At 39.0% G+C, this 13,623-nt stretch overlaps 1 protein-coding gene across 3 annotated transcripts in view; it reads left to right on the top strand.

Moving 5' to 3' along the window:
- PARD3B (par-3 family cell polarity regulator beta) overlaps nt 1-13,623 on the top strand; it is a 774,037-nt gene that overhangs the window by 386,095 nt on the left and 374,319 nt on the right. For all 3 annotated transcript variants that reach the window (XM_075608550.1, XM_075608549.1, XM_075608551.1), the window contains exon 16: nt 3,445-3,489. In XM_075608550.1, coding sequence (XP_075464665.1) covers nt 3,445-3,489 — 45 coding nt within the window. The remainder of the gene's footprint in view (nt 1-3,444; nt 3,490-13,623) is intronic.

Raw genomic sequence — 13,623 nt, 5'->3', positions numbered from 1 at the left:
TTACCGTGAAGAATGTTAAGGTATTATTTTGCTTACAAATATTAACAGATTGACCTTCGCATTTACGTTATTTTCATATCTTGTCTGACTCAGGACAATGACCTATGTTTACTAAACTGTGCTATTTCTTTGTTTAAACATATATTTTTATTGAGAATTTTCAAATATAAATGGGGATAGGAGGGGTACAGAAGGGAAAAAAAGGGGCAACCATTTTGTAGCGAAATTCTTACACTCTTCAACAGTCACATTACATCACATACATTATTTTATAAACCACATATCATATTCTCCTCACTCCCAAATCCTCCTTTCTATTCCAATCATATCTTATCCCACATCCCAAGGTTCCCATACTCTATCAAACTTTCTTGTGGTAGGATTCAGAAATGATGCAAGTCTCTCAATTAGTTGGACATCATTAACCCTTCTAATAATCTTCTAACCCCTTCACCGTCACACCGACTCAGGGACATGACGGATTTGTAAATTCGGCCTTCGCTCCCTGTTCTCCATTTCGTCCATTCCATCCTCATAGCTCTCATCCCATCATTGAGACGCAGGACCTCATCGGCAGTATTTACCTGGTTTCGTAGGGAAATGTCCATCTGATTTTCAAGCTCCATAATTCTTTTAGCTACTAAAGAGACTTCTGTTTTAAATTCCTTTACGGCTCTATCCAGCGCTGACTGAAAACTTGCTTGCATTTCTTTAAGCATTTTCTGGAGGTCCTGTTTAGTAATCACTGTGTCTCCCTTTGCCATAGTTGGCTCTCTATCAGTAGCAGCTCCCCCCACTGCCTCCTCACCTGCTGTGGCCCCTCTCTGCCTGATTTCTTAATGTAGCTTTTCTGTTAGAGATATCCCCCTCAAGGTCCGCAACTTGCCTATCTTCTTTGTTGTTGACTGCGGTTGCGCACTCCCGTGCGCTCAGCTGCGCCATCTTTGTTTTTTTTTCTTCTCTGGTGCTGCTTGCTGCCCTCGGCCGAAAGGGCAAAGATCTGGGGTCCCCAGCTTATGAGTTTTCTTGGTGGACATCCCCGCTAGTTCCCCCAGCTGACCGGGTGTCCCGCGGGACCGATCGGAGGGCGATCAGGGGATTTTATCGTTTTTTCCGGCGTGGTGCACGGAGCTTCCCTAGCCTGCGTGCACCCGCATTGACGTCAGGCGCGCGTCCTAAACAGTGCTATTTCAACAGAAGCAGATGGTCTATAGAGAAAAAAAGAAACAAGTTTTTACGCACTACAAGTGTAACTAGAGCAGTATTTAAACTTCTGTGGGATCTTATTACAGGGGCCAGAGAAGTACGGAAACATTACAGCAATTTAGTCTCATAACTATACTTCCGTTATTTTGTCATTTTGCGTCGCTCTTGATCTTGTTTTTTGCATAACTATGAGGCTATTCCCTATTAAATGCCCAAAACTGTTGGAAAGACCGGCCCATAGCATAAACATATCTGGATCTGTGAAGGAAGACCTCGGCTTGTATGACAGGTAATACAATATCCTTCCAGACCTAGTGGAGTCAGGTTAGTAGCTGTTCGTTTATGTGCAACAGTATACTTCACCATGAAATTCTTAGGTGCGTCCCGTCACACTTTAATACTTCCTTTGTTCCAATATCTAATTTCCAGGAAATTGAATAACGTCATTAAAATGCCATATATGGGGCTTATTATTGAAAACTAGAATTTCACCCAAGACTTGGGGCTGCCAACGCACCTCCCGCACTTGTCATTTTTCATGGTTTCACCTTTAAAGCAGCAGGCCAAGCTGCCATATTTTTTATTTAATCTTATTTTTTCCCGCTTTAATATGTGCATCAATACAATTCACACAATGATAAGTAATTAGCCAAGTTGCAGATCGATCCGTTCTCCTGTGATCGATCGGCGAAGATTCGCTCATGTGTTCACAAAATGGCTGTCAGTGCAGCAGAAAAGGAACAAAGATGCAAAGTTCTGTGGGGAAGATCATGTGACCAGGCAGTCAGTAGATAAAATTGGTGCACTGCTAGAGAGAGGGCAGGGCTCAAAAAGGGGTATGCCAGAGCATGTTTCAGAAGAGGAAGGGGATGCTTGTTACATTATAATACATTCAAAATGTCATTCAGAATAGTTTTTTTTAATGCTACAAGTATTTTCTCATAGTACAGACCTGATTTATTTTTAAAAAAACACACATGTAGGATATTGCTCGGTCTGCAGCTTTAATAAAATACCGGGACTGCGACGAACACAAAGGCCAAAAACTGAGCCTGAGTTTCAGTTTCCCATCTAACTTCATTCAAAGCTGTAGCAGATCTCAAGGCTCAGACTGGTTAATACTCCCTTCAATGTAGTGCACTTTTCAGCTTGCACCCATTCATTTTCAGTCTTGAGGACTGGAGTTGAGCACCACTGACTTAGATCCCTTTAAAAATACTTCAGTTCATATCACCCTAGAACACCATTATATCCAGAACAAAATACTCATTATTTTCTTCAATAAAAACGGAAGTAAAGATGTGGCCCCTTTCCAAGGCTTAGTTTACTAAAGATGAGTGTTTCACTGGATATACATGTGCTGCTTCAAATAGTATTCCATTGTGTATGTTACTGGGGAACTAAGCTTCATGCTGCAGATTGATGCACATTCTGATGAGTGTACACAATGACACACCTGCAGCTTCGGAAGTACATATCTACATGTGTACATATGTATACGGCTGCTTAATAGCCGTCTGCAAGTCAAGTTCTTGATCTTCATATAGTTATGGCTAAGGAAGGTTTGCATCAGAGTGTGACTGATTTAGAAGAGACTTGCTCATGGTCAGAGTTCATGAGCAGACTTGCTGAAACTGTTTTTTTTTTTAGAATTTATATTGTTGTCTGTACAGGAGCAGAGCTGCTCTAACAGCACCAATGTCAAAGTTTTAGCTGCACCTATAAATAATAGAAGCAACTTGTCCAGATTTAAGACAGTGTATTATGGTTGACTGGCTGTGACGTATGGATGTGCCTTGCCTGACTTATTTCCATGCTTCAAACATCTCGTGCGCATGGCTTAGAGCCACTCTAAATGCAGGAAAATCCTTAGCCTTTTTATGAAATAGACTTATACAGAGCTACAATGATTTATGTAAAAATCAGCACAGACCCAAGCAAAATATCCTCCACAAATATTTTCCCAGCGAATGGTAGACTGAGAAAGCACAAAACGCTATTCAGGCGTAACTCGTTTATAGTCAGAATTTCCACATTGTATGTTATTATTTAATTATAAACCACTGTTAAAGCCTCAATGTATTTTATATGTAAAGAGCCTTGAACATTCACCTAATCATTACCAATTTAGCAGCAAAAGAAAATACAGAATTCTTTATACTGTTATTAGTTAAGTATTAGACGTTTCATGTGTCAAAAGTGAGTTTCGATAATGATATTTTTCTTCTTTTTTTTCAGTGGCAGATGAAAGCAACATTAGCTCATTGACTGGGCACAAATCAGGTAAGGAATTCCTTCTAACTTTGCTCTCAGTCCTCCCAGCAGTGAGTAGTATCCGGCAGCTGGAGCGAGTTTACAAAGAGCACGGTGACTGAAGGGCCAACCCATTAATGCATGTGATGTCTCCACAAAATGCTTGGCAGGGTACAGGCTGACTGCAGTCATTGAGAGGAAGACAAATAACTCTCCCCCAATGCATATCTCTTTACTTAGAATTTGCAAGGTTTAGGAGCAAAGCGTCTACTGATGTTCATGTGTGCAGATTGGGACTGTTTTATTTCCTTCACACATACATGTAGATGGCGTGGCGGGAGAGGGGGGTTCTACTTCCAAACGGGTTTTTGGAAGTGGACATCATGGGGTTCTCTTTTAACAGTTATAATTATTGCATTGTTACCAAATACAACACAGATTTAAAGCTGGCGGGATGTTGACAAATTGAAGTATTTTCATAAACTAGTCTAAAACAATGCTTCAAAGCTTAAAACAAACAAACAAATGTATGTAATATACTGAGTGCCCTCTATACTGGATATGTTAATGTGTTCAAATGCTTAATATATTTTGTTTGTCATCAGGCAGTAGCTACTGCTGTTGGTTGAAATCTACCAGTGAACAGCTTTTTTGTTGTCGTTTTTTTTGACAAACCTGAAAAATGCTAACATAGCCCACTACGTCACTCTTAATTGCCAAGATGCCCAAAGCAACTTTTATTGTTTATAATACTGGTTATAACTTGATGCTTTTATTGGGAGGTATGGCACTACAGAAGGAGTGTTGTCCTCAGATGATTCTAAAAGTATGTTTGAAAAATGTGCATAGAGGTTTGGGGGTAGAAAGAGGGTCATGGCCAGATATGGTTGGCACCATTAGCTACCATGCCACTACAACTTTTATACCATACATAATGTTGACTAGTGAAGCCTGTATAAGAGAATTTATAAAGATGATACAAGTTAATGTTGGTAAAAAGGTGACAAAGACCATCCACCGTAAAGAACTCACGTGAAAACACATTCACATATCTCAGACAGTTCCCCAAATCTGCCTTACTCCATAATTACACAGCACACAGTGCTTCCACAGCTATCATGGATTCCGGGTAATGACATGTAAATGAGCACTCATAGGGTGAGAGGAATCAACGTAGGGAAAGGGCAAACAAAGGTTTGTTTTGCTGCATTGCTCCATGTGTTGCGTGCATTTGCATCAAATGTAAGAAATTGTTAGGCAAAAAAGTTTCTGCTACCTCAGACAAGCGCTAGAGTGTTTAAGGGCCGTTCTATAATGTGTGCGGCCGTGCGCGTGCACGTGCTGCACGCTTTTTGTGTGTATGCTGTGCGTGAGTGTATGTATGTATGTATGTAACTATATATGTATGTGTGTGTGTTTAAATAAGTTTCTAAATAAATAAATACTTTAATAAATTGTTTATTAACATTGTACATACATACATACATACATACACACACATACATACATACACACACACATACATACATACACACACACATACATACATACACACACATACATACATACATACACACATACATACATACATTTCAGCAGCGGTAGCGGCGCAAATTCTTTATTTTCTTCATCCTCTCCCCTGTCGGCCGGTTCCACGCTCACTGCCGTGCGCGCGCAGCACCATTATAGAAAGGCTGACTAATCTCAGCCAACTAAAACTGCAACGCGCACGGCGTAGCGCACGCATGCAGTATAGAACAGCTCTTACAAGTTACACTAATGCACGGAGCTGCAGAGTGTGATACTGTTCATCTCATTAAAGTCTGTGTGCTATGTATCTTCTCCCTAACCCCTATTGATACTCCCCACACCGCAAGCTGACTGACACACGGTGCTAAACTTGGAGCAAATACCTTCATGCATTAAAGCAAAGAAACGCAAAGTGAAAGAAACACAGTTTGCTCCCCATTTGTCGTAATACATCACCAGTATAGTGCGGCTCCTTTTGCTTCTTATCCCCTATAATGTGGTGATCCAATTGCTATTTCAGGAATATTTTACAGTGCACAGTATTTAAGATCTATTTTTTTGCAAGGAAAGAAAAATCGAGATATATATTTTATTTTCAGGAAAGGAAATATAGTGATTTGCCCACTGTCATAGAATGTTAATGGCCCAGAACGGAACTGCATCTTGTAGCTGAGACAGGCATGTTAACTACAGCACTTCATCTCTGAATGTAATTATTGCAAGTTAATTAACATGGGGTTATGTTGCCCCACATATCAGACACATCACCCTATTGTCAGCTTTATCTTCTACCGCAACAAAACACAAGTCTAAGAACACACTGATACTTTTAATATTCTCTTATATAATAATAAATATATGTTACTAGTGCATTAAAAATACTCACTGCACATAAAGAGTGTACTAAATAAAACCACTAATAATAACATTCTAAATTATATAATAAAGTAATACAATTTGAATAAAATACTGTATACTTAATAAATCTACTATGTAGCACTTGAAAATGACATTATGTTCTCCGATGTGCTCTCTGGCACGAAGTTGCTTTCCTGCAAATTAATTATTATTCCAGCTTCACCAAGGGATAATTCATTTTACTTTGTGCTTTCAATGTAAAAGTGTTTGGCAAGATAGGAACTATTTCCTCGTTCAGCCGCAAAAAGGATGGTGCTTGCTCTGGAAAGTTTTCACTCCAATTTGGGCATACAGGGACAATAAGTACTTTGGTGCTAAGGTTCTGCTTTTAATACAGATAGTTGTGGCTGCCTTTTCCCACCATGGCCACTGACATTGGTAGCTTAAAAAGAATAATAACTTTATTAATATAGCGCGCTTTTCTCCCAGTGGGACGCAAAGGACTTCAGTTACAAAAAGGGAAAGAAGAAAACCTTTAAGGTTAATAACAAGACCAACACAAGGAAATATACCATACAGGACGGGATGGTACTGTAGCTATTTAATGCCGGATAGGTTGTGGTTCATTAATTAAATGCCTGGGTAAACAGTTAGGTCTTGAGTCTTATTTTATAGATTTCCAGAGGGGGCCTCTCGAACTGTACGAGGCAGATTGTTCCAAAGAGTGGGAGCGGTGTGACTAAAAGCTTGAGTCTCAAAGGAAGTCAAGGAGATTCTGGGAACTGATAGGAGTCCTTCCTCTGCAGATTGAAGTGAGTGAATAACAGTGTAGGGAAGTAGAAGCTGTTATATGTTTTATTTATATATATATATATATATATATATATATATATATATATATATATATATATATATATATATGTAAGATCCTCTGCAGATCGAAGTGAGTGAATGACAGTGTAGGGAAGTAGAAGCTCTTATATGTTTTATATATATAATATATATATATATATATATATATATATATATATATATATATATATATATATATATATATATATATATAACATATAAGAGCTTCTACTTCCCTACACTGTCATTCACTCACTTCGATCTGCAGAGGATCTTACACACATATATATGAGACCCATCAAGGTCGAAACAGCTGTCTGTGGGTGGTTTTCTGGGTATGCACCTTAACCCTGGCTGTGCTCAAAGCTGTGACCATGCAGCAAGCTTAAGCCTATAGGGAACCATGTTAAAAATGGTTATTGAGGCAAAAAGTGACACTGTGTGCTCATTTGCATGTCATTTCCCAGAATCCCTTGCTGCAGTGGAAGTGCTGTATGCTGGGTGATGATGGGGAAAGGCGGGGTTGCAGACCTGCCTAAGACATGCAGATGAGCATACAGCTATATTTGCATATATATATATATATATATATATATATATATATATATATATATATATATATATATATATATTTACATAGTTACATATATATATATTTACATAGTTACATATATATATATATATTTACATAGTAGATAAGGTTGAAAAAAGACATATGTCCATCAAGTTCAACCTATATATATCAACTTAAATACTTTACATGTATTAACTATAGTAAATTCAATATACTATTGAATGATATAGTTAATATACATATTATAACTTTAATACATTACATATATTACATTAAATACATGATATGTATTACATTTAAATATTATATATATTTATATTAAATAAATGAACTTGAATATGATATATAATGCATTAAATATATTAGATTTTTTACATTAACCCTTTTTTAAAATTTCTATCCCTGTGTCTCAACTTTACCACCCTGTAGTTGGATAATAACCGTAATATGCCTCAGCAGGTTGCCATATTTTAAAGTACCTAACTGTGCTGCCCAAATTCTATCCCAAATGTGGTTACATGAAAACTTATATAATTATTATAAAATTATTCAGATATAGTTATGATAATCTACACAGCTCTGTACAAATAATATTGCAGAGGCAAAGACCCTTATTCAGTATACTATGGTGCCATTTTCCTCTGCTGGAGAAGATTTTAGTCTGTCATATGAATTAAGGTGAACTATTCTCCAGCACGGAGAGGCAGCTTCACAGCTTATTAATTAGAGGTCAATGAAGAGCTTACAGTCTAATAATGGCACCTAAGAAACAGGTAGATAAAGTGACTTGGCCAAGGTCACAAGGAGCTCATACCAGGATTTGAACTTGGTTCACTCTCTTCAAAGACAGGGGACATTACCACTTGACTTCTCCTTTATCCCCAATTGCTTTAGAATTGAAACTACACATACACTGTAAGTTATCATATCGCCATGTCACGGGGTGGCATGCTGCAACCAGGCCTCAGGTGGGACTCCACTCCATATATTCATACCAAAGCTATGAATAATAATATGCTAACAGATTATAAAGTGGAGCATCATCCCAAGGAGGGATCAACTCTTCCTTTTTTGATTTCAGCATGTTCTTCAGCTTTCATTACTCCGCGATGTGTGTAAGTCCTTTCTGTTGGGCTTTGATATCTAGTCTAGGTGTTGATGTACACTGACAGCTGGATAGAGCTCTGACCAGTGTCAGAACTCCTTTTTATGAGACTAAACTTAATGCTTACCACAGTGGTATTATAGTAGGTAACAGCAGCTGGCGCCTTTCGAGATTCTCAGAGCACATACATGCATGGTAAGAATGTGGGCAGAGGTTGTACGTGCCAGTTACTGTAATTAGAGAGCTGTCTTTGAAAGACAGTAACGTTCCCTTTTCTTTACAGTCAAACTCATCGTACTACTAGCTTTATTTGCTGAGTGCTTGGATTTATGAAAGAGCCCTGTAATTACAGGCAATTATATTTTCAGTGATAACGACATTAGGTTGCCATTTGATTGTCTGGATGCTGTTGTGGGACTCTGCATGTTTCCGCTTATTTATATAACGGATGAAAATGAATACATTTTAGGTATGGGAGCATTAAACAGAACAGAGATTTCCTCTTGCTTAAAAAATGCGTGTGTATTTATAGTAGTTAGTAGGCGAATCACAACTTCGGATATCTTAGGTGTAGATATTTATGATTTTGTAATCTGTATAAAAAAAGCATATTTTTATGCACAATATTGTAACCACGACACATGCAAACTCACATTATGGTGTAAATTAAAGAATTGCAGCTGTGAATCATTATTCACTTTACATGGTCAGTGAAAGAGTTCTCTCACAGTAATATTATTTCCAAATGTTCTAGAGCAGCATTTTAAATAACATGTACAGTATGTGTTCTCATGCTTTTGACATGCTTTCCTGTGCAGGGCATCAATCTTGCTTTACCTCTTGGGTATTCACCCTTTCTGATGTAGCTTTCTGCCTTTCCAGGTTCTTCTCCACGTCACTCAGTGGTGTGATTAACACGTGAGCCATAAATAGGGAAATATGTGTTTTATAACATGTCCCTTTGTTCATTTTTCTTGTATTATTTAATCCTACCCCAGAATAGCTGTGTTCTGTTGCATGGTGCATTCTGTCTCTTTGTTGTAGACACATTTCAGACACATCATTCCACAAATTGTGCAACAATGTACCTTTTTCCACGTAATGTGAAAAAAAGAAATGTGTATTTAGCGCTAATGGTGTGAATATTGATTAGAATAACTACGATACTAATGTGATTGCAAAAACCTTATACCTATAAGCTGGGCTGCCAGGAAAATATGACCGATACAGATCAAATAAAGCACAAAAGACAGAAAAAACTATTCCGGCGCCTATATAGATAGATATATCTGGAGGCTCCCAGGTCATTCAAACTGGACATTCTATATGGTCAGTGGTTAGAATTTACTATTCATCAATTGGACTTTCTTGTAGGCGCCGGAATATTTTTTTCTGTCTTTTTTTCCGTGTAATATTACTTTCTGACACGGCTTCTCTCCAACTCAAGGGACCAGCAGATATCTTCTGGTATAACACTGCTTTGTTAATATGGCCAAAATACATTGAAATAACTACATGGTATATTCATGTAGCACAAGGCCAACAACATTTTATATATCCCCTGATTGAGAGATTTGGAGCAGATGTTTTTCATAGTACAGCTCAACCCCCTTATAACGCTGTGATTGGGGTCCAAAGAATCAAATCGCGTTATAAGCGAATCGCGTTAGAAATAATGTACAATTGTATGCATTGTACAATAAAGTATTTAAGATGCCAATAATCGTGTTGTAAAGTATTCATTAATCCGAAAATTGGGAGCCACGCTTGCATCGCGTTATAAGCAGATTCGCGTTGTAACGGATCGCGTTATAACGGGGTTGAGCTGTACTTATGTAGTCCAGTACGTTATCTTTTCTGATATTATTCTGTAGGTCATTTTATTTAATAGCTTTTTCAATTAGATTTAATGATCTCCACCAGTGGCTCTAATCATATCTATGAGGCACCCTATCACACTAAGTTTTCGCATACACCAATTAATTTGCAAACACAAGTAACTACACACAGAATCTAAATGAGTATGTGTTGGTTGTCTGAAGAACATGACATATATCAACGTTGTTAGGACAGTTTGGGGACCCCTGACCTATTTGAACTAAACACATTATTTACCCTGACCTGACTCTTTCAAAACATTCCCTCTTTTGATTGGCTGGCAACAATATTATTATTTTTACACCTCTAGGTTTAGTCACTAGTCATTTTTCTTTGGTTTTCAAGTAGTTGATTCAAATTGCCCGTGACACAGAGTCAAACTCTCCAGACACTTTCTTTGTGTGACTGAAGTTTGTATAATGCTTGTCTCATACTTGGTAATTATTTTTCCTGCTGCCAAACTGCATTCCTAAAATTGTAACTCAGACAAAAGTAACTTGTGGTCCATTTAGTCTGCCAATTATAACCTCACTGGTTCTTTTGTCTACAGTGTTAAATTGTTAAGAAAGCCTAGAGTACGAGCTTGCCATAGTCACACTTCTATTCTCTGCTAGACAAAATAATGTTATAGCAGATACTCAAGATAAATACTTAGTTTTCTTTAATGTATTGCTGCTAATAAATAGCATTGGTTTCCATAGGATATACTATTCCCCTTGTTCACATAACGGCTAATGAAATAGAATCCACCACGTCGATTCCACTATACTGAATAAAACGTGTGTGACTTAAAATCATTGTAGTGAGAGGTGATGGGGAATATAATAATAATAATAGCATGTTCTTGTATAGCGCTGCTAGTTGTACGCAGCGCTTTACAGAGACATTTTGCAGACACAGGTCCTTGCCCCATGGAGCTTACAATCTATTTTTTGGTGCCTGAGGCACAGGGAGATAAAGTGACTTGCCCAAGGTCACAAGGAGCCTGTAGAGGGAGAGAGGGGGTGGCCCGGTATTAAAGGGGTTGCACCCCATTTGGCCACCCCTGACCGCACCAGGGAGACAAGGGGTTAACTGGGCTGAGGTCCAGAAATGTGATGTAACCCTTGTTATGACATGTAAATGTATTTTCCCCTGTTCCATTGTAATGTCTGGTTACTCAGTGTTTGCATCACACACACACTAGAATCCATCCGGGAGCACAAGGGTTAATAATTCTTTAATGATTATAGCTCTTTGTGTAAGTTTCCCGCCTTTTCGGACACCATTTTGCAGGTCCCCATTGGCCGCCATTAGGGCTCAATGCATTTCAATAGGAATTTGTGCTGTTTTCGTCCTGTTTCCTGTAGTGACCAGCAGGTGGCGTCCGAGAGGGAGAGCGGCGGTTTCCCATTGAAAGTCAATGGGCTCATTGACTTCAATGGAGATGCCTCGAGGTAACCTAGTTGGCTGCCGTCCAGACCGCAAACCGCAAAGCGGATACAATGTCCTTCAAAAGAGCTAAAATCACTGGGTCAAGTTCAACGTCAATTAGCGGGGAAATAAACTGTTTTAGGGCACCTAGGGATAAAATTCTTTTTGCCCCTAGTTCCTAAGCGTCCCCCCACTCGACCACCACCGGGTCCCCGAATCCTGGACCCCCGATAAGGGTCGAACCAGATAGAGCGGGTCGCGCCATAGGCTTTGCCGGCGGCGGCAGAAACGGCTCAGAAAAATGACTAAGTGAGAAATGCTGAATTTTAGGAATCCATATCTCCGGTTCCGGAGGGTTCAGCGGATCAGGGTTTGGGGTATCTGTAGCCACTGCTCCGGCATCGCTGCAGAACCATCCTTGACCCGCTTGGACCAACCCGACGGAGTATGGACCCCCTTGAAGTTCGGGACTTTTCCCATAGACTTCAATGGCAGAAAACCCCCATTGACTTCAATGGCGGCGATTTACCATTGAAAGTCTATGGCGGAGCTGCCCGTTGTTTTCAATGGGGATTTAGTGAAAAGCTGAGATTTCTTTTTCAATGGAGATTTTTGTATTAAAATGATTTAATGTGCATTGGTGTAACTCCGGTTTCTTAGGTCGTAGCCAGTCGCTTTTTGGACCATATGGTGTCACAGTTCTGGCAATGCGAACTGGGAAGTTTGGACCTGCTAAACCTAACGGAACCGGATATTTTAATACGTTTATGTTTTATGCTTAATAGTGTATCTTAAGGTATGGACAAAGACCCAGAAGAAATTCTTTTGGGCCATAAGGTAGCAGATGGCCCTGGGGACGCCGCTATGTCTAGGATTTAAGTGCTGTTCAAAGAGTTTTATCACCCTCACTGTTTATCCGAAGCCCAAACCAGGGCAGGTCTTAAGTGTTCCAGTTAACACCTTTCAACAAAGGTTTTCCTGCCAGAACTCCAAATGGTAGACTGTCTGGCATTCCTGACGTAAATGTGGGGCTTCAGAAATGAGACCCCCAGAGTTCTACTGCGCATGTGCCAACTAGCAGGGGGGCATGGGTCAGAATGCTTTCCCACGTTAGTGAGTGGCTGGAGGTAATTGTAAACCAATCCCCTGTGCTTAAGGTTAAGAATAGAAGGAGAATGGTTTATAAACTGCTGTCCACCCATATATCCTTTGTCTTCGTTTGCTGATATGGTTACCTGATATCACCTGAATGATTTCCTCACTGCTGAAAGAAATGCTACATCATACTTCTCATTCCCCAACCCTTAAGTAAGTGTACTTCTTGTTTGTTACTGTATTATCTGTTGTGTTCACCTTTATTCTAAGGAATAAATACAATTTATTATATCTTAAGCCTCGCTCAGTTCAAACCCAATTATTTTTGTGTAATATTAATAAGCCTGTGGAAGCTATCGTCACAGAGCCGACACTGGGAATTGAACCAGGCTCGCTAGTCAGTGTCTCAGTGCCAGTCAGTGTCTTTACTCACTGAGCCACTCCTTCTCCAACTTTTTTTTTAAGCCATTTTACTCGCGACTTCAATTTTATATGAAGGTTATAAAATAACAATAGTACTTACACACGAGCATCCAAACCATCTTAAATTCGTGCACGTTCAGTAGCTCCCAAGATAATGAACATGTGCAGTTTGTAGTAAGCAAATTTAATTCTGAATATACCGTTCATAGCTTTTGATTTCAAGGACAAAATGGGAGCTACCCACTTATTCATTTTAATCAAATTATAAAAGATGTTGATTAGGAGAAAATACATTGCGCTGCCTTTGGTTTTCAAGTATGTCCTAGCTACGGTATGTTAAGATGACACTACATATTACAGTTACAAGCAAGATTAAAGTAGGAAGCAACAGACATCATCAGTTCTTAAACATGTGGCATGTTTGAGAGACTCGGGT

This window comes from Ascaphus truei, chromosome 7, assembly GCF_040206685.1.
Source record: "Ascaphus truei isolate aAscTru1 chromosome 7, aAscTru1.hap1, whole genome shotgun sequence".
NCBI classification, from domain to species: domain Eukaryota; kingdom Metazoa; phylum Chordata; class Amphibia; order Anura; family Ascaphidae; genus Ascaphus; species Ascaphus truei.
Note: the sequence above shows the minus strand (reverse complement) of the source record. Positions and strands in the feature narration are given on the sequence as shown.